This window comes from Sorghum bicolor, chromosome 5, assembly GCF_000003195.3.
Source record: "Sorghum bicolor cultivar BTx623 chromosome 5, Sorghum_bicolor_NCBIv3, whole genome shotgun sequence".
Classification (NCBI taxonomy): domain Eukaryota; kingdom Viridiplantae; phylum Streptophyta; class Magnoliopsida; order Poales; family Poaceae; genus Sorghum; species Sorghum bicolor.
In genome coordinates this window covers 2,491,704-2,519,669 of record NC_012874.2, presented here as the reverse complement: position 1 = coordinate 2,519,669, position 27,966 = coordinate 2,491,704, and the positions used below count along the sequence as shown (strand labels likewise).

The following is a 27,966-nucleotide window of genomic DNA, read 5'->3' as shown; positions in this document are numbered from 1 at the left end:
TGGTTCAGGAAGAATGGGCACCTTGGTGTGGAGGGCTACTGTGATGCAGATTGGGCGAGCAGCAAAGATGATAGGAGGTCCACCTCTGGATATTGTGTGTTTGTGGGAGGCAATCTTGTCTCATGGAGAAGCAAGAAGCAAGCAGTTGTGGCTCGGTCTACTGCGGAGGCTGAGTATAGGGCAATGGCACTGAGTTTGTGTGAGATGTTGTGGTTAAAGGGCTTGCTAAAGGAGTTGCGAGTATTAAGAAATGAGACAATGATGCTTCACTGTGATAACATTGCTGCAATCAACATTGCAAATAATCCAGTTCAGTTTGACCGCACCAAGCATGTGGAAATTGATAGATTCTTCATCAAGGAGAAGCTGGATAGTGGAGTCCTAAAGTTAAAGTATGTAAAATCGCGTAGCCAACTAGCAGACTGTTTTACAAAAGGTTTAGGACCTAGTGAAGTTGAGTTGAGTTGTAGCAAGATGGGCATGTTAGATATATTTAGCCTATCTTGAGGGGGAGTGTTGGTGTAAATAATGGGGACCTATATGTAAGAAGTGAGAATAAGAAATAGAGTTCCTCTGTTCTGGAAGGAACTAGACAGAGAGCTTTCCCCCAAATTGCAACACCAAATCTAAACCCCAAACAATTGCCAGAATAATATGTCAAGCAGATGTTGGACTGCTGAGTGATCAACATTCAGATAATAATAGCATTCCATTCAGTCGAAAGCCACCACGGCACTTAATTTCATAGGCTAATCCTGAAGTGAACAAACAAAGGATCTAAAACTGCTATTTTTCCATTATCCTATAACTGCCAATTTGTCAAGTCTGAGCAAACAGAGGTGGTTTCCAGAAATAGCAGTAGCAAGCAGCTAGCCACTGCTGAAATTCTAATTGCTGCTACCACTAGTTTCAGGGTTTTGGCCGAGATTTTAATTTGGTTTGCAATTTGATATGGCTCCAGGAATTGACTAGCTAACAAACTGAACGATCACGGATCACTAGAAGTATTTCAGTACTATTACTGTCAAAGTGTGCAATTCTATTGCTGCTAACACTCATTGTATTCTGAATATTTATAGCAGCTACCTTGACTGCCTGTAATATTTATATAAGAGTCTACTACTAAGGAAATGAGTTGAATGCATTGCAACAGATGGCAAACATTGAACAAAGATTTTGAACCTTTAAGTAGCTAATAAATCTTCAGTAGCTGCTGCAGCCAAGCAGACCATTGACCTAAATTTTCAGGCATACCACGAGTCCTGAACAACTACGTAGTAGTACGTGCTTTCCATCTCTGCTTCGTACCGTTGCTTCATAAAAAAGGAGAAGAGATCAAAAAAAAAAGGGCAGGGGGGGGGGGGGGGGTGCGCCCTGCCTGCCCCCAGCAAACACACCACCACACCACCCCTTCCAGCTCTGCTCCACCCGACCAGGAGGCTGGCGTGGCGCCGTTCGTGCCAGTGCCAGTAGGGTCGCCGCCGGCGCGACCGCGGCCCGTCGGAATGTCGGGCCGCGTGAGCGCCGCCGCTGACCGGTGCTTGGTCCGCCCACCCAGCGCGCGCGAGCTGCTCTTCTCCACCGAACCGAAGGCTGGCGTGGCGCCGTTCGTGCCAGTGCCAGTAGCGCTGCCGCCGGCACGATCGCGCCCCGTTGGCATGTCGGGCCGTGTGAGCGCCGCCGCTGACCGGTGCTTGGTCCGCCCACCAAGCGCACGCGAGCTGCTCTTCTCCACCGGCCGGAAGGCTAACGCGGCGCCGTCCGTGCCAGTGCCAGTTGCGCCGCCGCCGGCGCGATCGCGCCCCGTCGGCATGTTGCGCCGCGTGAGGGCCGCCGCTGACCGGCGCTTGCAGCTGGAGCGCTTCATCGCCGACCGCGCCCAATCGGGAAGCCTCGCCTCCCACGACGCGCTCAAGCTATTCGACCTATTGCTTCCCCACGCCAGGCCCGCCTCGGTTACCGCCTTCAACCACCTCCTCACCGCTGTGTCTCGTGCCTCGGGCCGGCACTCCACCTTAGAATCACAGCTCGGCATCTCCCTATTCGATCGGATGGTCCGTGAATGCTCTGATAAGGTGGCTCCGGACAGGTGCACCTACAGCATCCTCATCGGCTGCTTCTGTCGCATGGGCCGCCTAGAGCATGGCTTCGCCGTCTTTGGCCTCATCCTTAAGACAGGCTGGAGGGTGAATCACATAGTCTTTAATCAACTGCTTAAGGGCCTATGTGATGCGAAGAGATTGGACGAGGCCACAAACATATTGCTTTGGCGAATGCCCGAGTTTGGCTGCACACCCAATGTAGTTTCCTACAACACACTTGTCAAGGGTTTCTGCAATGAAAATAGAGCTGAGGAGGCACTTGAGCTTCTGCACGTGATGGCTGATGATCAAGGTCTAAGCTGCCCACCAGATGTGGTGTCCTACAACACCGTCATCAATGGTTTCTTTAGAGAGGGTCAAGTGGACAAAGCTTACAACCTGTTTCTTCAAATGATAGATCGGGGGATTCCACCGGATGTTGTGACATACAACACAGTAATTGATGGCCTATGCAAAGCTCAAGTGGTTGACAGAGCCAAGGCTGTCTTTCAGCAGATGCTTGATAAAGGTGTTAAGCCAAGCAATGGCACATATAATTGTCTGATCCATGGATACCTTTCCACTGGAAAGTGGAAAGAAGTAGTTCGTTTGCTGGAAGAAATGTCCACACATGATCTTGAGCCAGATTGTTTTATTTATGCTTTACTGCTGGACTACCTATGCAAGAATGGAAGATGCACAGAAGCCAGGAATATTTTTGATTCTGTGATTAGGAAGGGCATAAAACCCGATGTAACTATCTATGGCATTATGCTTCATGGATATGCTACAGAAGGCGCTCTTTCTGAAATGCATGAGATTTGATGGTAGGAAATGTTGTTTCGCCTAATCATCACATCTTTAACATAATGTTTTGTGCATATGCTGAAAAGGCAATGATAGATGAGGCAGTGTGTATATTTGACAAAATGAGGCAGCAAGGGTTGAGTCCTAATGTAGTCAACTATGGAGCACTAATAGATGCACTATGCAAGTTAGGCAGGGTGGACGACGCTATCCTTAAATTCAATCAGATGATCAATGAAGGTGCGACTCCTGACATCTTTATTTTTTCCTCCCTAGTTTATGGACTCTGCACCGTTGAGAAGTGGGAGAAGGCTGAGGAACTAGTTTTTGAAATGTTGGATCAAGGAATCCGTCTTGACGTGGTGGTCTTCAACACATTAATGTGTGATTTATGCAGAGAAGGGCGGGTCATGGAAGCCCAGAGGCTCATTGAATTGATGTTACGTGTGGGTGTGAGGCCTGATGTTATCTCATATAATACATTAGTTGATGGCCACTGCTTAACTGGTAGAACTGATGAAGCGGCGAAGCTACTTGATGTTATGGTCTCAATTGGCTTGAAACCTAATGAATTTACTTATAATACTTTGCTTCATGGCTACTGCAAAGCTCGAAGGATAGATGATGCATATAGCCTTTTACGAGAAATGTTAATGAACGGACCTACACCTGATGTTGTGACTTATAATACTATATTGCATGGATTGTTTCAGACCGGGAGATTTTCTGAAGCAAAGGAACTCTATCTCAATATGATCAATAGCAGAACACAGTGGGACATGTACACATACAACATTATTCTAAATGGTCTTTGCAAAAATAATTGTGTTGATGAAGCATTCAAAATGTTTCAGAGCCTGTGTTCTAAGGGTCTTCAACTTCACATTATTACTTTCAACATCATGATTGGTGCGTTGCTCAAAGGTGGCAAAAAGGAAGATGCCATGGATTTGTTTGCTACTATCTCTGCTTATGGTTTGGTTCCGGATGTTGAGACCTACTGCTTAATAGCAGAAAATCTAATAAAAGAAGGATCACTTGAGGAGCTCGGTGTGCTGTTTTCAGCAATGGAAGAGAATGGTACTGCTCCAAACTCACGTATGTTAAATGCTCTAGTTAGGAGGTTCTTGCATAGAGGTGACATAAGCAGGGCTGGGGCTTACCTCTCCAAACTTGATGAGAAGAATTTCTCACTTGAGGCTTCCACTGCTTCCATGCTTATATCACTTTACTCGAGGGGTGAATATCAACAACTTGCAAAGTCTCTGCCTGAAAAGTATCGTTTTCCTCACTGAAGCCTGCAGTTGAGTGTTGACAAAAAAAAGAAGAATTCAGATTCAACTGTGCTTATCATCTCCATGTGAAATGTCAATTTGTTGGACTGACCACTCTGCCCTGTGCTCTAATTTTTTGGCCATGTTGTGTGGTATGCTTTGAATGATGAAATCCCTGGAGAAATGTCTTGAGCGTCAAGTTTATCAACAGGTAAAATAACCTTGCGTGCTGTCCTTGTTTTTGCATAGTAATGAGTAACACTGAAGTCTTTGCATTTCATTTTATATAATTTGTGAAGAAACTCTGCGCTCCTAGTGATAAATCTATCATGTGGACCTCTTTATCAGTGAGGTGATTCCTATAATTTGAGCTTGTGTATTTCCCCCACAGTTAGCAGTGTAAGAGTTTTGCTATGTTTTTTACCTTACACAAACTATGTTTTTTTGAGCGAGAATACAGCAGGGAAGCCCCCACTGTAAGAATTTTTTTTATTAAATAAAAAGAGGAAAACAAGAACAATCCTGTACAACTAAACAACAGACACCAAAACCGAAACCAAAACCGAAAGAAACAACAGGACGGAAGAAACAGAAACTAAGCTAGGGAGTCTATACAAAGAGAGAAAGCCGGTCGTTTAGCATCACTGAATCTCAAAGCTTGCAGTTTAGCTTCCTCCATGAATAGCCTCTTCCAGGAGCTAAAGGAGGGACGTCCTCTATCAAATATGAAGTCATTTCTTTGCTTAACAACTGCTGTACTATATATTTCTACAATGCACTGCCTGATTAGTTTTCTCCTCTTATTGCATCCGCCTTTCGTATGCTGTATTGATAACAAGTGAAATTGTGCATATGGTGTATGTCTGGTGTTTCTTTGGGAAAATGTGGTTAGAACTTTCCTCCTTCCCTCTGCAGCCAGTTCAGTAATTGTTTTTGCTTTCTTTGTGTGGTAACATTTTAATTCTTCCATTAGATTTAAATGCATTAACAGAGCTAGTTGGGGGAGATGTCTCTGTACTATTAAATGTTCACTGCAAAAGGAATGCATAATTAGCAATAGAATTCCATACATGATGATCAAGCCTAGGCACTTTAATTTTAGAGTCTGGGCATAACAAACAAACAACACATGAAATGCTCTTTGAATATAGTTGTCCCTTTATGTCTTCAGCATGATTATCACTTCAGCAAAATCTTTTTGTCGCGGCCGTGCCTTGGCATGTTTTTACTTCAATGAAATCTTAAATCCCCCCATTTGTTTGCAGGTGAAGCATAAACATATGGCATTTGAGGCTTCTTCCACTTTCTACTTTTAAGTTAAAAGACCTGTTTGGCTATGACTGTTTTGATTGTTGACTTGCTTTGTGAGATTCCAGAAGTTTAAATGCCCCATTACCAGTATCCAGTCTAGATGCAAGCAGAGCAGGCATCAGACAAGAGATCCATGCTTGAAAGAGAATACCAGAGGGCGCTATGTCTTTTTTCTTTTTGACTCTCAGGTTGGTTTTGCAGCTACTGTAAATATTGTCAGATGATGTATTTGTCATTTTCCGAGAAATGTTGAGCTTGGGAATTAACAGCTAAGTAAGAGTTATTATGTATAACTTTATAGGTTACTTCAGACGGGGCAGAACTGAAGTGCCACTGCAACAGAAACTGTATTTCAAGATGACAAAAAGCGCAGCGGAATTAGCATGTACTGACATAGTTCTATCTAATCTTGGTCATAATAATTGTATTGATGAAGGGTGTTATGACAAAGTGATTAGCAGCAGCTAATCTTCTTGATGAGGAGTGTTGCTGCAGGAGTTGGATGATCCTTCATTTTTTCCCCACTATGGAGAAGAATCATCGCATTGCCAACTCTGTCCATATTCTAAATGTAGTTGCTGGTAGTGGTAGATCCGTAGAGCAACTTGCAGGTTCTTATCAATTATCATGATGTTTGGATTGTGCAGTTGTGAATTACTGATTTTTCGAAGTCGAGAAGAATTCTACATTGTAAAGAATGTTTGACAGCCATATATTATCCTGACTGCATCCAGTTAAAGATGAAGTGGTAAACGCTGCTACAGTAGCTTCGCATCTTTGAGTAACTAAAGTGGTAGCGAGATGTATCGACTGATCTGATGACCACATCTATCTTGAGATGAGAGCTGAGGATTCTTTTTTGGTGAATTATGATCAGCTAGTAGCAGCAAGTAAAGTTGAGATGTCACAAGTAAAGTCAAAGAGATGGCCAGATGCCATAGATGCAGATGGACCTCGAGTTACTCTGATGCTGAGTGAAACTGTGCATATGTCGTATCTCTGCTGTTCTTTGGAAAATGTGGCTAGAACTTTCCCCCATCTCTCTGCAGTCAACTCTCCTGTAATTGTTTTTCTTTCTTTGTCTTGTAACATTTTAATTCTTCCATTAGGTTGAAATGCATTAGCAAAGCTAGTTGGGGTAGACGTCTCTGTAGTTATTAGGTGTTCATTGCAATAGGAACAATGTGTAATTAGCAATAGAATTCCATGCATGCTGATCAAACCTATACACTTTAATTTTAGAGTCTGGGCATAACAAACAAACAATAGATAAAATGCTCTTTCAATCTAGTCGTCCTTTTTAAATACTTTGGCATAATACCTTTGAGTGGTATTTTGCAAGAAATGTAGGAAAGAGGTTGCGATCAGAAATGTTTTCCCTATATTTTCGATCAGTAAATAATTCATTAAGCATGATCATCGCATCAAATTGAAGGAGCCTTTCAGCATTGGCTCTACCCTCGAGGATGATCACTTCAGCGGCATGCCGGCATCTTAAATCCTGCATTTGTTTCCAGGTAGCATATGGCACTTGAGGCTTCTTTCCCTTTTCTACTTTTAAGAAAGACCTGCTTGACTATGACTGTTTTGAAGATTTTTGACTTGCTTTGTAAGATTCCCCATTCTCAGTGTCCAGTTTAAGGATTCAATTTCACTCTAGGTGCAAGCAGGACAGGCGTGGGACAGAGAGATAGATGTTGAAAAGAGAAAAACAGACGCCGGTGGAGCAATATTCAGATTTCTCTTTTCTTCTTGATTCCCAGGTTGGTTTTGTATCTACTGTAAATACGGTTGGATAGATGATGTACCTGTCAGAAATGTTGAGCACCAGAGCTAACAGTTAAGCCTAGAGTTATTACTTGTGAAGTTGTGATTTCATATGTTACTTCAGACAGGGGAGAAGTAAAGTGCCGCTGCAACGTATTTCAAGATGACCAAATGCGCACTTGGGAATTAGCATATACTGACATAGGTCTACCTAGTTTTGGTCATAATAATTGTGTTGATGAATGGTGTTATGACAAAGTGATTAGCAGCAACTAATCTTGTTGATGATCAGTGTCGTTGCTGCAGGAGTTGGATGATCCTTCCCTTTTTCCCACTACTAGAAAAAGGAAGCGCCCTTTCGGGCGCCCTACAAAGCATACTATTGAGAAGCCACAATATAAAATACATATGAAAAAAATTGTAGACCATATATGATTTCTGTCTATCTATAGATTACATCCCAATACTAGAATTCACATTGCAAAGAGCCATAGCAGCTAAGCAAGGCATGCCAATGGAACACACTTTTTTTCCCTGAAAATATCGGATAACTGATTGGTTTATACAATTTGATTTTAAAAGGACATGCATCAGCATGTCTACCTGCCATACAGAAAATACCTGCCATGTGTGCCCAACCAGGAAGATATTGCCAGCAATAAGTTTCATCATGTTATTATGGAGCTCTTGTCTCTAAGGAGTTATTAAAAAAAACTTGTTTCTCAGTAGTTGAAAAGCTCCGACATTGGGCTCCTATGAAGATACTATCTCGTTTTTAGCCCCCCATCATTGGCTTTGTCATTCACTTTTCCTGTTTCGGCAAGGATCTTTATCTATTTTTGCATAGTGCACAATCAAATGCTGACAATCACGTCAAGCAATTTTTGTGTTGTCTTCAGATACTTAAAACCCTGGATTGCAAGTGAGGCCTCAGACTAAGTCCTTCATTCTATTATCATCATCCTGGTAAATGGGTAAGAGAAAAATGCATCCAGAAATGTATGTCAGCAAATAGGCAGTGAATGATCAGTGGAACCATGTTGAAACAAACAAAAGAATTTCGTTCCTCCAGAAATGATGAAATGGCTAGAATTATTATTTTTTAGAAATATAGTGCAACCAAAATGAAAGGGCTCAATTACAATTCAGAATGATTAGGTAATTCTGAGATTTCATATTTCAATGTCAATGAGTAACATAGTCACAATTCAATGCTTGCTAATAACACTATCATGTGAGGAAAAACTATTACAATGACCACACAAACAAACAGTATTCGTCAAAAAAGGTAGATGTCTCCTTTAGTGATGAAATGTGGTTTTTGAGTGTGCACTAAACACTAAATTTCAGTTAATTAGTAAAACCAATTGATCTGTCAGGGCATTTTTTTATTTACAAAGTAACGATGCATGTGAGCTATGGAGAAAGATCATTTGGTTTTAAGGGGGAACTAATAGCAAGGAACGAAGTTACTAACCATTTTACAACTACTATCACTAGTATATTGCCCGTGCTAACGCTACGGTTATATCTAGAAAAAATAAATCATAAAAGCAAGTCAGTTTATGCCGCTCCATGTTGCTTCTGAATATTGGTATAAAAGTAATATAATAATGGTACTGTTACTTCTAAAAGAAAACTATTGCCTAGAGCAGTATTGCATAGAGTAAGAATCTGTAAAGACTTGAAAGCAACCAACATTTGCTAACTCCTTCAGATTCGAACCATGTACATGAATGAGCCCCTTCACAAACTTATCACACACACATTGTGTTACAGACATTGACAAAATCTCTAGATAATTATTCTTCTATAGAGCAGGAAGAATCGACATAGCGTCCACATTTGTGCAGTCACAAATTCTCTAAGAACTAAATGTTAATTTCAGATGAAGTGAGAAGAGAACATCGGCACAGATTTAGGGAACAACCAGATAGCTCTACACTTGCAAATTTAGGAGCCAGCCAGTTAGCTCTCTTTTGCTTTTTATGTGTAATGTGATTCCATACAAGCAGAAACTGTTCCTGAGTTGTGCTGAATCTCTATGGAATCCAATCTGGCTTGTCCTCACTTGAGCTCAGCAATGATAAACTATCTTTTGCAACCATCTTGACCCTAAACATTTTGTATAACAATGGCTAACTAAGTTGATTCAGACATAATAACCTCACTGATTCAACAAAGGAACCCCACTGAAGCTATTATCAGTTTTCACTCAGACAGTGATAGAGCAACACCAGTGTTCCTTAATAAGGAGCCCACCCATTCAAATTTCTGCCATCAAACAAAACCTCCAGTCATTAATGCATTCAGGGTCTATTTTTATCAAGTGAGTTATTCTCAATTTCTCATACCCAAGCACTAATTTGGAGTAAAGGGAAAGAAAATACCACACTGCAGTTTGACACTGCATGCCATAAGAAAAGGTAGTATCATCGCCACTGGAATATGAACCTGTGCAATATTTGAGAAAATAAAAGTTTTGTGCTTTTCTTCTTGTATGAGCAATGAATTTGCAAATGTAAAATGGTTTATAAAATGCAAACTATAACATATTCATATAAATATAATTTAGCCCCTTCTTTTTGGAAAAGGCAGAGCAATTAGTGTATGAAGTACTTGCCATTGCCGGTCGAAGAGCGCCGAAATAGCATCAATCTCTTCTTTGCTCCAAATTAAATCCTCTGTCTCAACAAAAAAAATGTATTAACAATCTCTTGTACATGTGTTCTTTTTTCCTATGGAGAGGTCTGCATGTTCACTCATTGCACTTAGCACTTTTGCATCAGTGTTGCTTTGCTGGCCATTGTCTTCCAGTGACAAAGCAGAGTCGTAGAGAGATATCCTCCGTGTTAACAATTACCGTTATCCAATAGTTACTACCCATTATCCATCGGCTATGGGTAATTTAAATTTAAATGGGTCTGGGGAGGGTGTAGATTTGGGAAAGACCTCGTAGGTGTGGATGTGAAATAGCACGGTTATGCCCAAATGTTACCCAATGGCATCATTTTTGTTATTGTTATCTATATAATACATATATAAACAGTATTTCTGATAAGAAAAGCATGGTGACAATAACAGACAATTCCTTTGTAAGAAATCCCAAAGTAATTCAACACAGAAGTTATACTCCCTCCATGACAAATTATAGAACATTTTGGCATTTCTAGATGCATTGCTTTTATTTTGTATCTAGACATATATTTAGGTGCATAACAAAAGCTATATATCTAGAAAAGCCAAAATGTCTTATAATTTAGAATGGAGTACAAAAAATAGAAGCACAACTACTTAAATAATCTTGAGTTCGTAACTATCAACATAGAGGTCGGGAGAGAGATTCAAACCTTTTCCCATCCTCAGCGGTTGCGCTCAGGCGGCAGAGGGCGGTTGAATCCACCACGGCGGTTCATGTACTGGCGCGGCTGGCGCTTGGTGACGACACGCACCCCGCTGACGTCGGTGTCAGGCACGTGCTTTCCCTTGGTGGAGTCGAATCCGACGGGGATGCCCATCATCTTCATCATCTCCAGTTCCTCCGCATCCACATCGCCGTCGCCCACCGCCGCGGCCGCGGCCGCGGGGTCCCCTCCGCCCTTGGGTGTCGCGTGAGAGTCGGTGGCCTTCTTATCCTCCTTGTGGTGGTGGTCGGCGGTGGCAGGGGAGGCCTCGCGGCGGCGCTTGTGGCTGGGTCAGGATTGGGGAGGGGCGGAGGGCGCCGCCGCCGCCGCCCCGCGCGCGCCGAGCCCCGCGGCCGGGATCCGCAGCCGCCACCGCGCCGCGCCGGATGCGCCCCGCCGACCCACGCAACGAGCCCCTGAGTCCCTGCTGCCCCCTGCGCCGTGCACTGCCGCCGCCGCCGCCGGCGGATGCGCCACGACGCCCAGCACCTGGAGGACCTGCCGCCGCGTATCGCCTCGCGCGCCGGCGACAGTCAGGGCGAGCGAGGCGTGGACCGCAACGGGGGCCACGGCCGCGTTCCCGGTCGCCGAGGCAGTGAAGACGCGCCCCGCGAGCGGCAGGCAGAAGGCGCGCTGCGCGGCCGCGAGCGCATCCCTCCACTACGCGGTCGCGCTGCCCTGCCCTTGCCGCACCATGAGTGGCCGCTGCCAAGGGGCCGCCCCCTAGCCATGGGGCTGGCCATGGCGGAGGTCTGGCCAGCAAGAGAGGAAGAGGAGGAGCGACACGAATAGGGAGGGAGGGAGGGATGAAGGGAGAAAGCAGAGTTTTTCCCAGAGAAATTCAATTAGAGTAGGAATCGAACCTGGGTGGTGCGGGGAGGAGCGACTCGTTACGTAGAGAGGACCCAGGAGAGTTGGAAGCGGCTTCTAACATCTTAATCTCAGACGTTGGATTTCTTGTTGGTGTTCTGGGTCGTTGATCTTGAAGGAGGGAGATGACTTGAAGAAGATTTCAATTATAGTAGAGATAGCTAACAACGTCAGACATAAGAAACACACACATGTACAATTAGCTCTCACTACGACAGTAACGTGCCTCCAAAACCAAACAAATAATATGATACAACTTCATTCATTTCACTACATATAAAGGAAAAGATGATAGTAAACATGTTGTACATACAACCACAGCTCCATTAGTTATGACGTGTCGTATACCTCACAAACCACAAACAGAAACACACACATGCATGCAGGCTAGGAAAAGATGAATGTTAGTTTTTTTTACCTCCTTGTCCTTCACCAATGATGGTGGAGAGAAAGGCAACACAAACTTCCAGGCTGCCACCAACAGGGCTAGTTGATCCATGATCCTTCGATCTTTTTACGTGCCAATTTTTTTTTTCTCTTCTTCAACATTGATCCTTTGCCCTCGAGAACCTATAAGGAAGATAGTAATAATTGCCTAAATAGATTCATCATCATGGAAAGCTCACACAAAGAAAGCTAGCTAATGCAGGAGACAGAGGACTACGAGCAAACCTGGAATACCACTCGGGCACGGAGACGATGAGGCCTGGTGGGTGCTCGGGGATGACTGCAAATTGCCAGCAGGCGGCTTTATGCAAAAAAAAGGCAAGGATCTCGAATTTTTACTTCTTCATATTAAAATATATCTTACATGAAGGGCCTATCGATAAAATATTTGAGCCTTAGTACTGTACTCCCTCCATTCCAAATTGTAAGTCATTCCAAGAATGTTGGAGAGTTAGAGTATCTCAACTTTGACCAAAATTATAGAGAGAAATTATAAAGATTTATAACATCATATAGGTATAATATGAAAATATAATTATTGAACAATGTAATGATACTAAGTTGACACCATAAATATTATTATCTTAATATATAAATTTGGTCAAACTTGAGATGGTTTGACTCTCCAAGATTTTTGGAACGACTTATAATTTATGATGGATGGAGTACATATTAGCAGAATGGGATCACAGATTGATTTATAAACTACTGAAGGTTTTTTTTTTTGCTAAATAGTATATACCATGTGTTTTTTTTTGACAAAGTATATACCATGTGTTGACATGCGAGGCCTCCGCTCGGCTGTGAAACGCTCCCGTGCGAGCAATCCACGGTAAGTTTTAAGGAACACTAAATTTTTGCGCACCTTGTGCGCCCTACCAGCCAAAATCTTGAGGATTTTGTAGGAATAGTGCCATCACATATGTTACTTCTATGACTTTGCTCAAAAGAAAATGAATACAGATTACTTAAAGTGAATAAGAATCTAAGCTTACATAAACAATTGTCACAATTTCATTCAATTGAAAGTTTGAAACACATAAGGAGTACAACAGAGAGAAAAGGCGACAATGATATGGGGATATAAGCATGGAGAGCAGAAAAGAGAACATTCTTTTACCTTAGATTATTAGACTATTCGTAAATGTGTTGCACAGTCAAATGTGCAATTACTCCAAACTTTAGTCGAACACAACCACTAAAAAAAGCATATCCTCGCTTTACGTCTAGTAATGAGACCCAAGGGCATAACCCCGATGGGACTGTTGGGACGTACTCAAAGCATAACAGTCTTTGGTGTGATATTAGAGTCCACAAATGCTATTGTAGTAAGATCATCCTCAGCTATAATAATTTTAGTGAGCCCAAAATCACTACATTTGGCTTAGAATCCCTGCTGGACAAAATGTTGTATGATTTGAACTCCTCGTGATCTTCCGTCGATCTGTATGCCCATGGATCTCGCAATTTTCATTCAAGAATGGCAGTCTACAATTGGTTCAGTAAATTAGAATTTAGTAAATAATAAATCCAGCATATGTATGTAGCATATATTAAAATTCTTCAAAAGTAAGAATGATCAAAATGAGAAAAGAATGGTTTCCCACGCAATCAACAGTACACTCTTGAATTTGCACTATGTCGTCTCATTTTATATCTATCAGAGCTTTTATCTCTGAATTTGCACCGTTAGTAATAACACATCAGAATAGCTAAATACTGCTAGCATCTTGATTAATCGCATTTTCACATGCAGCATAGTTATCGAACCATAGACACATGTACAGTCTGCTTTGTTAAATTTATTTTTATATGTTATTAGAGCTTGACCCCGATCCTAATGTCGTCGAGCGAAGGCGAGGAGCAGCACGTATAGGATCAAGACTGCTGATGAAGCGGCTGCTTGTCTCTGCGGCGCCGCATGGACCCATCCCTATGTCATGGCCCGTGGAGCTGCCTTGCTCGCGCCGCTGGAGCTGTCGCTTGCCGCCGCAGATTTGGCAGCTGCCAGGGTAGAAGGGGGTCATGGCCTTTGAAACACATGACTGGATGTCTGCATGAGGTCACCAAAATCTAAAAAAAATTAAAATTTTTCCGACACATCAAATCTTGCAGCACATACATGAAGCATTAAATATAGATTAAAAATAATTAATTAGATAGTTTGGTTGTAATTTGTGAGACAAATCTTTTGAGCATAGTTAGTCTATAGTTAAATAATAATTATCAAATACAAATAAAGGTGCTACAATATCAAAATACAAAATATTTTTTTTATCTAAACAAGTCCTGAGTTTGATTGCATAATTTTTCAGGTCCACTCATGGTAAGCTTCGTTGCTCTCGTTCATTGCCCATGGGGTCATGTGCGAGCAGGGTCTATTGACCGGTCGACGGTCGCGTAAGGCTTCTGCCACGCGTCGACACGCGAAGGCACGAGCGTCTCCTTGAAATGCTCTAGTGCAAGGAATCCCAAGTGGTCTTTAAGGAACCTGATGATGGAGAAGAATGGTCACATTGCCAACTCCGTCCAAATTCTAAATGTAGTTGTTGGTAGTGGTCCATAGAGCAACTTGCAAGTTCTTATCAATTATCATGATGTTTCAATTGTACATCTGTGAATTACTGAAATTTCAAGGTTGAGAAAAACTCTACACTATAAAGAATGTCCAACAGGTGTATGTTATCTTGACTGCATCCAGTTGAAGACGAAGAGTTTGTTCGTTTGACTAAAAAGTCATGACTGAAAGTACTGTTCGTTGATTTATTATGAGAGAAAAATACTACTGAATGACTGATATATTCGGCAGATAAGTCCAAGCAAACAGGGCCAAAGTAATAAATGGTACTACAATGATTCGCATCTTTGTCCACAGCCCACAGGCTTGCAAAAGTGCCTAGCATAAAACTTGCACTATTTTCCTGCAAATTATTATCCTAGCGTTTCTTGCGTTTGAACAGCTTAGCCAGATAGCAAATCAAGGACAACAAATAACTAACTAATTTGCCTTGTATGGTTTTGTTTGTCTTCTTTATTTTCAGAAATCAAACAATATTTGTCTTTGTGAATAAAATTTACAACTTCTGTGAGAATTTTTAGGACCAAGTGAGTAGTCACAGTGATTGCTAACAGAGATTGACTATGTCCAGGGACCAATTTTATGTAAACAATATATCTGCTATTACATAGAGAATGGTGCAGTCTGCTAAAAATTCAGATCAATCCTTTTATGCACCATGTCTACGTAAAAGGTCAATCTCTGTTTAGCAATAACCAAGTAGTAGCGTTTTGGACACCATTGTCATAAATACCGCGCTAAAAATTCTCTTTGTAATATCTTTCTCTGTTTAACAGAGATCAACTTTTGTTAATACCTCGCTGCAGTCTGCAGGATAGCTTGATCTGAATTTTGATCAGGTACTGAGATGACTGATGAGAATGGCCTGGGCTTTTTTTGGTGTAGGCCTTCTTGGGCCTGGGCTTCATCCCAGCCCAGGGTCGTCAGTTAAGTTGGCCCAGCCCAAACATTTCAACGCGTACGGCCCATTGCTGGGGCAGTCAGCGTTCCATTCCATTCATCTCCGAAACCCCCCGAGAACAGCCGCGCAGCCCAAACCCTAAACCCCACCCGCCGCTTCTCCCCATCGCTGCGATATCGTCGGGGAGACGCCGAGGCGGCGATGGCGAAGAAGCTGGGGAAGAAGGCGCGCAAGTTCGCGCGCAAGAACCTGCAGTCCGCCGCCAAGCGTAACCGCAAGATCCGCAACCAGTTCAACCACCGCCGCGGACCCCGCAGAGGTGAGTCTCTGCTCCCCACGCTTCTCACCTGCGCTTGCTTGTTTGCTTTACCTGTGCGTGCGAGATTGCAGGGAGTTCGAATTGAGAGCTTTCTCGAGTTGGTTTCAGGTGGGAGTGCCGGTCGGGAGGATGGAGACGAGGATGTGCCGCAGCAGGTCCACGATTCCACCATGTAATAATTCATCAGTCTTCTCTCACCACAATGCTCTTGCTCTGCCTGAGTAATTTGGCTCGTTGGAATGCTCTGCTCTTCTATTGTAGATTGTGGTCCACAGTCGAGTGCTAGTGGTTTTGCTTGGCATGTTCACCTGCGAAGCTGCAATGACATAAGTAACAATTTAGAGGTTCATGATTTGTCCAGGCTTCTCTGCCTTTAGCTGTCTGGAACTAACCTAAGTTTGTTAATAACCAGGAGAATGATTGATTTGCACTAATTCAGCCGCCATATATTCCTTCCTCTATTTAACATTTCAAATAACTAAGCTCAAAATGCTTTTCCTGTAGGGTCACTAACGATGCTGCTGCTGCTACTTTGATCCATGGCTTGGAGTTTCCGGAGGACGATGCTGAACTAGATGCTGATCTGTCTGACAGTGATGGTTATCTTTCGGAGGTATGTTTGTTTGTCCTGTTCACATCCTTATCAAGCTTATTACCAAGCTTATGATGCGCCTGCCATTTTTTAGTATCTCCACACTGCAATAGCATCTATTGTTCCATTGCTGAAAGGTTTTGCTTGGAAGAGTTTATGCATGTATCAGTATATCACAGCTGGGCCACTACTTGCTTTTATAACCGACTGCTTGATTCGTGATATGCAGGATCCTGGGTGTCCATACTATTCTGACAGCGAGGATGAGAAAGCTGCCAAAGGTTAGTGTGTTGTTGCAACACTAATTTAGCTTGGCCTTGTGCTTGATCACTAGTTTCTAAATATCACAATGTTTTGTGTAGATTGTATCATGGAAGATGGTTTGGACAGACAGAACGATGACATGAATCGGGATATCAAAAAGCAAAAGAAAAAGTTGAAGAAGTTGCTGGATAAGGTTGAACTTCCATTCACCAAAAGAGCTGGGCATGCTAATTTAAAATTATATCTAAGTTCTTACAATTGCAGTCTGTATGCTTCAGGATATCTTGCTTCGTTGCAGCTCAATAGTTTCTTTTTGCCGCCTTAGAAAACAATTCAGAACTATTCTTTAGCGGGTCTTATGTCTGTATGCCATTTTATTTAATACAGGTTGTCGGCATACAGAACTCTTATCATATAAATGATAATGGTGACTGGAAGAAAATGTTTGCACAGAAAAATGTTTGCAGAATTTCTGTAGGCTACAGCTAATAGAGTTATTTGTACCCTAGTATGTAACTCTATACTTTATGCTCAATTGAGTGGTAAGCTAATTTTTACATTAGGTCTGCTCAGAACTTCTTGACCTGTTCATTTAGTATTGAAGTGTATTCCACATCTATTCTTAGATACAGTTTGTGGTTGTAGTTATGTAGGGATTATGCACTAATTCCAGTGAGTTTTTTATGTTACAACCTATTCAAGATGCTTTGAATTACCTGGTACCCTCTACTGTCAAATAAGAAACAACTATGAAATGTCAGTACAACATCAAGTGGAATTCTACTATTCTAGGATTGTGATGTATTGCTTATAGTGATTTCAATATGGATTTAAGTATTTGTCTTGTTTGTAGGACCCTGAATTTGCAAATTTTCTCGAAAAATGGCAGTCGGAGTTGGAGAGCTACAGGAGTAAAGAAGTAAGTATTAGTAGCTGTTCCTTTAACTTCTACGAGATGCAGTATACTTTTGCATGTTCTGTTTGCATTGTTGTTTCCAAATAAACCTGATCTCACTAGTTTATTTATTTATTTATTTATTTTGCTGTGAATCCTTTTAAATAGGACTCTGATGAAGATGAAATGGATTCTATGGATGATGATGACTCCAATGATGAAAATTCTCCAAATGCTAAGGTCCTTACAAGCAAGACTATAAGTGAATGGTGCCAGTTAGTGTCAAAGGATCCTAAGTCACCTGCCTTGCGTAATTTACTAAATGCTTTTCGGGATGCTTGTCGACATGGTGTTCACTCTCATGGCCCCTCGATGCAGAGATTTCAAAATGCCAGGGTGTTTTATCAAATAATAACATTTGTCCTTTCTGAGTTGGACAATGTGTTCCGTGCTCTTTTGGAAATTCAAGATGATGCTAACAAAGGAAAAATTATGAATCTGAGAAATTCAAAGAAATGGCAAACTGTTGATCCTCTCATAAAGTCCTACTTACAGAATTCTCTTGATCTGCTTAGTCAACTTACTGACAACAAAATGCTTGCCTTTGTTTTGACTCGGCTGAGAGCATCAATGGTTCTTTTTTCTGCATATCCATCAACATCCAGTAGGCTTGTCAAGGTACTGCCATCTTTTGATGATGTTACTTGCTAAAAGTGTAATTCAGTTTTGCATATTTATTTATTATTATTATTACGAAGGTAATTCATGTCTAGATCTAGTCAAGGCAATCATATTGTTGTTATGAAATGGATTCATGTCTTAACAAGGAAATATGTTTATTTTAGACATACCCTTAAATTAGGGATCTTGGAGTTAGGATGTGGAGAAACATGGTTCTCTTTCTGGCAAAACTCTACTACATGAAAATATGAAATTGTGATTGTATGGTAGCAATAGGCTTGAATGCATCAGCTTATTCATCAGTTCCTGGTATATGTTTGGAAGGAATGCTCTTTTTTATGCTTGGTCCTGTTGTTGGCTAGATAGACCCTTATTATTATAGGAAAATTGTGATAGTAAGATGGTATAACCTAATAGGCATCCTTGAGTTTTAGTCATCTGTTTTGGGTATACAATCTTATAAACATTTAGAAGGAATATTCTTTCAATACCTTTATGTGGTTATTATTTGTATATATATTAATTTGACCGCTCTTTGAAGAATTATACTACAATGTTTGGTATTTGGTGATAGTAATACATATCTGATTGGTCATGAATCCTTCGTGCTTAGGGTCCAAAAATTCACATGGTGTTCAATTACTACATAAAAATATGAAGATAGGAGCTACATTTTTAGTTTTTCAAATTAATTTCCACTCTTTTTGCTGCGATTTTAACTTGTTATATATGCTGCAAACACTGCAGATTTTATTTCGCTTGTGGGCAAGTGGTGATCAGGGCTTGTCTCTGTCGGCATTTCTTATGATCCGAGAAGTAGCTTCACTGTTACCTGACTGTTTGGATCTCTGTTTAACTAAATCCTACAATACATACATTGCCAGTACCAAGCTTGTGAATGACAGAAACACAAAGCATATTTATTTTCTGACTGACTGTCTGGTAGAGCTGTATTCTCTTGATGTTCAGAAATCATATGAGAGGGCAGTAACCTCTGTGGAGCAACTGAATGCTATTCTTAGACAGGCATCTAAAACCAAGGAAAAGGTATGTCACAAGGCTTATATCAGAACATGCATGTGCACGTAGTTTAACTCTAGACCTGGGTGTGAAGTATCATTTCCATGCAGTGTCATGGGGCCTTGTTACAAATGATGGGTTGAGTTCCCTAACATATATGTTATGTTGCCCTTGGCATAACTTTTTGGCTGTTGAAAGTCCATCATATTAATGGAATTTTCTCTGTAAGCCTATCTAATGATCTGTTGTGATAGTACAAGATCCTTGTATTGATATACATGCCCAAACAAAAAGAGAGCAAATTCTACCTGTGCATGTTGAGGTTTAGCCACATTATGATGTCTTTCATATTTCCTTTTGGTATTTTACATGAACGATTGTCTCCTTGCTTGTGTCTGCAGGAAGATCTCAGGAAGATAGATAACTGGCAATATATTAATTGTGTCAACCTATGGGTTCGGTTTCTTTGTTGTCACTACAAGGATTACAATCTCCATCCCTTATTTTCTGAAGTTCTTCAAGTAATAAGAGGAGTGGCTCACTTATTCCGAGGCACAAGGTACTTACCGTTGAGACTGAGACTTGTGCAGATGCTGAACGAGCTTTCCACCTGCAGTCAGATGTTTTATCCGATTCCATCATTGCTATTTGACTGCCTAGAATTTAGAGAAGTCTCACAGAAAGAACAAACACAAAGAACAAAGATCAACTTCTCATCGCTGTTGAAGGTATGCCACTTTTACCAGAAACAATCTGGGTGATGATAACAGTTTGAACATTTAATGTTTCATTATGTGTGTTCTAAAATCACAAAAAAGTCATATTATTACCTTATCAAGTAGATATGCAATCTTTTCTGTTCCCTGTGAATTACAACTGCACTAATATGATGAAGTTTGTTTATGCTGATAATGGTTTAGATTAACTGCTGTTTCTTCCCATTCAGGTGCCAAAGAACCTGCTGAAATCAAGGGATTTCCAAGAGGAGTGCGTTCTTTCAGCGATTCAGGTTCTATCAGCACATTTTGCCCAGTGGAGCTACCATGTTTCCTTCCCAGAAGTAGCCACCATTCCTCTTTTCCTCTTGAAAAGGCTACATGAGCAGACAACAATTGAATCACTTCACCGTCCTATTAAGCGATTGATAGACCAGGTGAACACACAATAAAATTCCTTTTGTGTATGTCAGCATCCTTGCAAGATCTGTTGAACATCACGTTACTCTGCAAAGACCTCTACAAATTGCATGGGATCATTCAAAATACTGGTCATGAACATTGAATGTGAATATATGCAACATTTATGCTTTGTCTTGCTATTTTCATGACTTGGTGCTGGTGGAAGAATAGTATATCTATTTGAGTGAATTGTACATCCGTTTCATCTGCTGTACTTCTGATGGCTGCTTCAACTGCTGAAATCACAGGTGACTGAGAACAAGGGATTTATAGAAAGGAAAAGAGAGGTGGTATCCTTCTCACCAAATGACAAGGCATCAGTTGATAGCTTTCTTCAGGTAGGATTTGCCCAGTCGATGCAATGTTCCTCCTTTGTAGTCAAAATTGCTTCACATCCGCTATTCCATATTTCAACCAGCTGAGTTTGCTGAAAACATATTATTGTTGAATGCAGGAGGAGAAAGTCAGCAGAAACGCTTCATTCACTCGATTTTATGCATCAGTAGCTGAAAACTGTCAACCAAAAGGTAATATTGTACAGTACTTAATAAACAGCATCACTGCACTTCTAATTTACCAAGCCATTCATACTGTTACTTGTCTGCAGGGAGAAAAACACTTTAAAATGCCAAGGGAATTTTGTGAGACATCTGGAATTGGTCAGCCTCAAGTGAGGGCCAAGAAGAATCACTTCAATGTAGAACATGTGATTATTGACCGTGGCATTTTAGTGCAGATATATGCTGATGCGGCTAATGCATAACCTCCGGTGATCCTATGAGGCCTTGTGCATTGCGTGCTCAGCAATTTTGTGGTTGGGTTGTACACTACATTAATTCGAAGTGAGGTGTCAAGTGATGAATGGAATTTGCTGCTGCTTGAATCTGAGATGAGGGTTTAGTTATTTATGTGTCCATACTGTTGACTCTTGTCATTGCACACAACGGCCATGCTGTTTTCTCAGAAACGCTCCACCCTTTCGGGCTTGCTGTACCCAAAACAGAGGCCGTCTTGCTGGCCCATATATAACATGTTACGGCTGTTTCATGCTTTTCCTGCCAAACGTTTCATAAATAAATTACCTTGATTTGCTGGCAAGACTCAAAGAGCGCATTGCTCGTGTTTAATTAACAAACGTTGATTGGTTTGAGGGAACATTTTTTTTTTTTACCTTTTGCTATTTTTAAGCTTCCTCTCTGGTGTACTGGAATCTCAGACCACAATAGCTTATGGGTTTTGGGCACCATGTCATAAATTTCATGGTGCCGTTTTTTTACCTTTTGCTATTTTTAAGGAGGTGCTTGTGTTCACTGACTCCCCTGCTGCTTGTTTGCGCTCCTTACCTTCGCATTCTGTTTGATCTCTACTGGATTTCCTGAAACGTTGCCAATGCAGCCCGATGCTCAGGAGAAGTTTGTGCGGATCAAGCACGCTTACAACACTGATGAACTGAGTCTCCATCCATGTGCGCAAGCAGCAGTTCAACACCGCGCTGCTGAAACAAAGCTATGTTGCGCTTGATCATCCGATCAAACAAGCTATAGAAGGAGAAGAACTCGAACCTGGGAGTGATGTCGCCCTTATGGAGTGCGCGCGTGAGGCGACTAGGAGGAAGCGAGTGATCTGGGGAGTAGACAGGCTGGTGTGGTCACAGAGAGCAAGAAGGTGGGGGGTGGGGGGGGGGGGGGTGGGGGGGGGGAGGTTCTTCACAGAAGTGCAGATGAGCAGCGGGTCCGCGGAGACGACGGCAACGTCTCGGCGCGGGAGAGGCCAACCCTGGAGAGTAGGGTGAGGATGGCATCATGGTTGGAGGCGGAGTTGAGGCGGGAGTAGGAGAGCTCATCCAATGATCTCCTGGATCCATTGGATAGTGAGGGGGTGTTTGGAGGGACTAAGGGCGCTTTTGATTTTCAGGCTCAAATGGTAAGAATGCCATGTTTCATTTGCCTGTTCCTGTCGAGCTGAGCTCTTGCAAGAGTATGTTTGTTTGCAAGAGTACGGTGACCTTGGAACTGAACATGGTGACTTTACCACCCAACATTGTCTTTCGCATTTCATCAAACATATGGAGGACGTCGGTCCTGTGAGCTCCGGGCGTCGGTTTGGTGAGCTCCTCCTCCTACCGCTCCGACCAGGGATGCATGGATCCCCGAGGGCGATGCCAAGGCCTGCCGTGTGGTGGTGCGCCTTGAGGAGGGGGAGTCGCGGTGGACCTGTCACGCCTCACCACTGGCGGACACAGTATATGGACATGGGTGTACAGATGTACACCCAATAATTTTGAGAAAAAAATTACAGGCACTATACATTTGTATGTATTGTACATATAAGTAGACCAAATTATGTATATTTGATCCAAGTAAAGGAGTGTTTGATTGAAGGGACTAAAGTTCAATAGGTATTGTAGCATATTTGTAACTATAGCAATTAATGTCTAATTATAGACTAATTAGGCTTAAAAAATCATCCCACAAATTATTCTCTAGCTGTGTTTTTAGTTTCGTAAATACTATATTCAATACTTCGTGCATATATCCAAACATTCGATGTGATAGAGATTAAAGTTTAATGTGGGTAACCAAACAGGACCTAAGAGTAAAAATGCCACGTTTCTTGCCTCCTCCCCTCCACTATCTAGCTAGGTCTGACTGCTCGCTCAAGAAGCAAACTCATGGAGGGAACCAGCTGACGGTGCCTCAAGCACTTGCCCTGCCTACTTGAACTCACCTTTCCCAATCGACCAAAAAATTTTGTTCCCCACCTGCACCGCTCGGCCACCTACGGTTTGATTTCAATGGTATTGGCGCAAAGTCGGCACCAGTAGGCGACACGACATCCGCACAAAAAACACACCATGACACAATTAAATTTGTAATGTTCCTTTATCAGTTGAGACTTCACAAATACTATATATTAACTAATTAATTATACTAACGTACTCAATACTCAAGTACTGTTTGCTTTAATTTTACATATACTATAATGGTTTGGTTCTGTATCTATGTACACCATGTACACCCAATCTTCAATTCCTGCGTCCGCCACTGCGCCTCACAGTGGTGAAGGCCATGGGCCGCACGGGCGGAGGTCGCGGGAGCGAGAGACAGGGCCACGCCAATCATGGTGTCGATGGCGATGGAGGAGGGGGAGGGCGCCCCTGCGGTGGCGGCGTCATCAAACAACAGGGGGAGAGGTGGACTCACGTGGTGGCCAGCGGGTGGAAGTGGAAGGCCATGGCCATGGGTCGCTTGAGCGAGCCTGGTTGCTAGGAAACGGATCTCATCGTGTTGTAGCAATTAGAAATTAATTTTTCGTTAGTCTCAATTTGTATTTTTAGTTTCATAAATAATCTATATTTAATATTTTATATATGTGTCTAAATATTTAATGTGAGGTCTGAGATGAAAAAGTTTAGACAACTTCTTGGACACCTCGCGGGTTTGGCTGGGGGTAGGCCGCAGGACGCCACGGGGTAGTAACGACGGGAGAGGCTGCTGCCGCATCCAAACGCCATCCATGATCTTTATGGAAAATATAAATAAATAACAATATACATTTCTCAAAATAAACAAATAAAGTTGAACTGACCTATATCTCTCTAGGTACACAGCCACATCAAAATGAAAAAAAAAATCTCTGATAGTTAAAAATAAAATACCTCACAAAGAAAACAGAAAAAAAATCTATGGAGAACCACCACAGGGAAAATGATGAAGCTATTTAATTAGCTTTCAACGTCAACTCATTGACAATATGCTCGAAATGGATCGCGCTGCACGGGATCCTCAACACGCCGGGCTGGCCATGCCCAAACTGCTGCTCTGCCATCTCCAGCAGTGGTGCCATGCACGGCTCTCTTAGCATATGCACTGGCACCAAGATCCTCTGGTCCTGTTCGTCGTCTTCGCCGTCGACGAGGACCATAGGAACATACCCTTTTGGGACCTTACCAGTGCCACCACCAATGGCGCAAGCGTGCCACGTGGCGCTGGTGATGGTCGACTTGGCGCCTCCTTGCTTCCTTGATCTGAAGATGGCCATCTATTGCTATATTTTGATGCTGGAGAGAATAATCTAGCTAGCTAGAGTATATTACTGCTGTGTACTTATATGAATTTATATATGGTGTTGGATGATATATAGATGGCGATGAAAAGTTTCCTGTTATGTATAGTATATAGGCTTGGTATATATGTAGAAAGAATTAATTGGTATGGATAGATGGTTTGGTATTGCACAATACAATGGACCTTATATAGCTAGCGAGCCCTGCAGTTGCAATCATGGGAGGGAGAGTGGGAGAGACTAGTTTGTGAATTGTGAAGCAAGGACTCGTGAACAAGTACAAACGGTACGTGCACTACAGGACAAGTTGATTATGTTATGCATTAGCAAAGTTAGATGGATTTTACGGTGTGGTGATGTTGACACATGCATTGGAGACTTACAGTGATGTGGTGATTAGAAAGGGAAGACTTAGTCTAACTAGACTGGTCTTACTGTGTATGCTGGTAAGCGGCACATTAAGCTTGTCAATTGCATGGCAAAATATATTAATTAACCAACCATTGCTATCATGAACGAACAAAGACCTCCCAAGATGATAACGTACTTTTACCGTACCAACTAGTAGCCTTCGTAAAAGTAGGAGCCGAGGTGCGTGTACCAAATGGACCGTTAACCATTACGCGCTCACGTGTAAGGTCAAATATCAGTGGCCTTCGGGATGATTACTAAGGCCTTGTTTAGTTCGCAAAAATTTTCAAGATTCCCTGTCACATCGAGTCTTTAATCACATGCATGGAGCATTAAATATAGATGAAAATAAAAACTAATTACACAGTTTATCTGTAATTTGTGAGATGAATCTTCTGAGCCTAGTTACTTCTTGTTTGGACAATGTTTGTCAAATAAAAACGAAAGTGCTACAGTAGCCAAAAACGAAAATTTTTGTGAACTAAACCAGGCCTCTTTGATTCTTAGATCTAAAGGTTAGTTGATTAAAGTCGAGGATTAAAATTTTAGCTTACTTGTGGAATCTAAAATTTTATAAGATAGTCTAAACTTTAGATAATATTTTAGACCTTCTGTTTTATAGTCTGTGAAAGCTAAAGTGGTCTAAAGTTTGGTGACTAAATTAATTGTTGAATATGTTTTTATAATAAATTTATTTAGAGATATAAATATTACAAATATTTTTTATAATCTAGTTAAAATTTAAGAAATTCCTATCGATCGACTTTAAAAGATAAGACGTGTAATGGAGTGGGAGAATATTAATTGTACACAATATCTTTGTCCAGTCTACCAGAGAGAAATCCTAGTGACATGATTTGAGGCGTTAAAAAGGACTTTACTAAAGGTTGAGCGCGTAACAGATAAGGAAATCACCCACACGCCTCCTCCCTCCCCCGACCCCAACTACTATTCATATTTTCTGCGTGAATCACCTTCTTATCCGTCCTCAGCACCCCCTCCTCCAGCCGCCCCTCGCCGCACGAGCGCTCCTGCATCCAGATCCGACAAGCCCCTGCCTCTAGAACCTCCCACCGGCCCCCGCCCATCGCAGTTGAAAGCCCTAGTTTGGTTTTGGATAATTGATGAAACCCTAGTACGTGTGTAGACTTAATGAGGTTGGTACATACCAAGTGATGAAGCAAGTGATGATCATGGTGATGAAGGTGATGACCACAAGATGATCAAGTGCTCAACTTGAAAAAGAAGAAAGAGAAAAACAAAACCCTATGGAGATCAAGGCAAAGGTATTGCTTAGGGTTTTGGTTTTGGTGATCAAGACACCATAGAGGGTGTGATCACATTTAGGATAGATAGCCGTACTATAAAGAGGAGAATTCTTTGGCTAAGCGGTTATCAAGTGCCACTAGGTGTCATTGTTCTTGTGCATGCATTTAGAACCTAGTGAGCTAACTTAACTCCTTCAAAGAAAAATGTTTGTGAAAATGCTAACACACGTGCACTTGTTGGTACACACGTTGTGGTGTTGGCACACTTTGAGAAGGAGGTGGAGTTTGAAGAGTAGAGAGAGGATGGGTTCCTCTCTCCCTCCCGCCGAGCTTGCGAGGCGGGATTTGGCGCTTTTCGAGAAAATGAAGTGCATATTTTCTATTGCGCCGATGGGAAAATTGGAGAAGTCGCGGGAGTGTTTCTCGCTGAGGAACACTCACTGGACGCTGGCTCAGAGGCACCGGACGCTGTGTCTGAGCGTCCGGTGTGCAAAGAGTGCCTGGCCCAGCTAGGGTAAGGCACCGGACGACAGGCTCCGGACGCTGGCTTGAGCGTCCGGTGGTTAGCGTCCGGTGTGCGGGCGTTTTGCGACCCTCTCTGCGCATGGGTCCGGTGAGCACCGGACGTTGAGGGTGCGTCCGATGGCTTGCGTCCGGTGACCCTGCGAGTTTGCGGAACTCTCTGCGCATGAGTCCGGTGTGCACCGGACGTCCGATGGCTTGCGTCCGGTGACCCTGCGAGTTTGCGGAACTCTCTGCGCATGAGTCCGGTGTGCACCGGACGCGTCCGGTGCTAACTTGCTCAGCGTCCGGTGCTCTGCAGGTTACCGTTAGACTGTGACACGCGGCTGACGTTGGAGCACCGGACGCTGGTGTTGAGCGTCCGGTGCCCCTTTAAGAGCGTCCGGTGACCCCGAGTTTCGCCCAGTGAAAGAGCCAACGGCTCTATTTGTTTGAGGGGCTATAAATACGTGTTTGGCCGACTTAGGGCTTAGACTCTTGGCATTCTAACATACTTGACATCCTTGTGAGCCTAAGCAAACACCTCCCACTCATCTCCTTCATAGATTATACATCTTTGTGAGTTTGGGAGTGATTCCAAGTGCATTTGCTTGAGTGATTGCATCTAGTGGCACTTGGGGATCGTTCTAGCTGCGGTTTTCTTGTTACTCTTGGTGGTTGCCGCCACCTAGACGGCTTGGAGCAGCGGAGGAGCTTTGGCACGAGTTGGTGATTGTTCGTGGCCATCTCCCAGTGATTGTGAGGGGTTTTGTACCTTTCCCCGGCGGAGAGCCGAAAGGTAACTCTAGTAAAGTGCTCGTGTCATTGAGTTACCTCACTTGTGGGTAGGTTCTTGTGGTGTCCTAGTGAGGACGAGGTTCGTGCTACACCTCTTAGCCACCGAACCACCAAGTGTTGGTCGACACAACGGGGACGTAGCGTGCCGGCAAGCACGTGAACCTCGGGAGAAAAATTGTGTGTCTCCTTTGTGATTGTTCATTGGATTTCTCCCGGTGATTGGACTTCATATTATTGATTGGTTCATCCCCTCTACGCGGCGGTATAAAGTTCAAACCATCTCTTTTACATTCCCGCAAACTAGAGTAGCTTTCTTACTTGTATAGAAACTTTAGGTAGCTTTCTAGTGTAAGTAGTGACATAGCTCTTGTGTGTGCCTAGTGATTATATCAACTAGAATTGTTGGATAGGTGGCTTGCAAACACCCCTTTAGAGCTAGAGCAAAAAGCTTCGCTTTGTTATTTACTAACCTCTTGCTCTAGTGTTTTTGTAGAATTTTGAAATAGGCTATTCACCCCCCCTCTAGCCATATTA

At 42.5% G+C, this 27,966-nt stretch overlaps 2 protein-coding genes and 1 long non-coding RNA gene across 3 annotated transcripts; 2 read left to right on the top strand and 1 right to left on the bottom strand.

Moving 5' to 3' along the window:
• Window positions 1,370-7,339, top strand: LOC8069282 (protein Rf1, mitochondrial). The gene is given in 4 exon segments (XM_021461592.1): window positions 1,370-2,904; window positions 2,907-4,373; window positions 5,428-5,661; window positions 5,775-7,339. Coding segments are annotated over 2 exon segments (2,676 nt in total). The 5' UTR covers window positions 1,370-1,505; the 3' UTR covers window positions 4,184-4,373; window positions 5,428-5,661; window positions 5,775-7,339.
• LOC110435687 lies at window positions 7,639-9,857 on the bottom strand. Its single transcript, XR_002453523.1, has 2 exons — window positions 8,718-9,857; window positions 7,639-8,203 (listed from the first exon to the last, which is right to left on the bottom strand). It is a non-coding gene; the product is annotated as an uncharacterized LOC110435687 (long non-coding RNA).
• LOC8069281 (nucleolar complex protein 2 homolog) lies at window positions 15,554-21,487 on the top strand. Its single transcript, XM_021461653.1, has 13 exons — window positions 15,554-15,759; window positions 15,868-15,931; window positions 16,264-16,372; window positions 16,581-16,632; window positions 16,714-16,808; window positions 17,469-17,534; window positions 17,679-18,188; window positions 18,939-19,238; window positions 19,613-19,939; window positions 20,158-20,364; window positions 20,638-20,727; window positions 20,844-20,916; window positions 20,997-21,487. The coding sequence occupies exons 1-13, from the start codon at window positions 15,642-15,644 to the stop codon at window positions 21,011-21,013; spliced, it is 2,028 nt and encodes a 675-aa protein (XP_021317328.1). The 5' UTR covers window positions 15,554-15,641; the 3' UTR covers window positions 21,014-21,487.

Excerpts from the sequence above, each read along its gene's own strand:
- LOC8069281 (XM_021461653.1), top strand. The coding sequence starts at position 15,642 with ATGGCGAAGAAGCTGGGGAAGAAGGCGCGCAAGTTCGCGCGCAAGAAC. Across the intron at positions 15,760-15,867 it reads CCGCCGCGGACCCCGCAGAG|GTGGGAGTGCCGGTCGGGAG; the intron begins GTGAGTCTCTGC and ends AGTTGGTTTCAG. Across the intron at positions 16,373-16,580 it reads GTGATGGTTATCTTTCGGAG|GATCCTGGGTGTCCATACTA; the intron begins GTATGTTTGTTT and ends CGTGATATGCAG.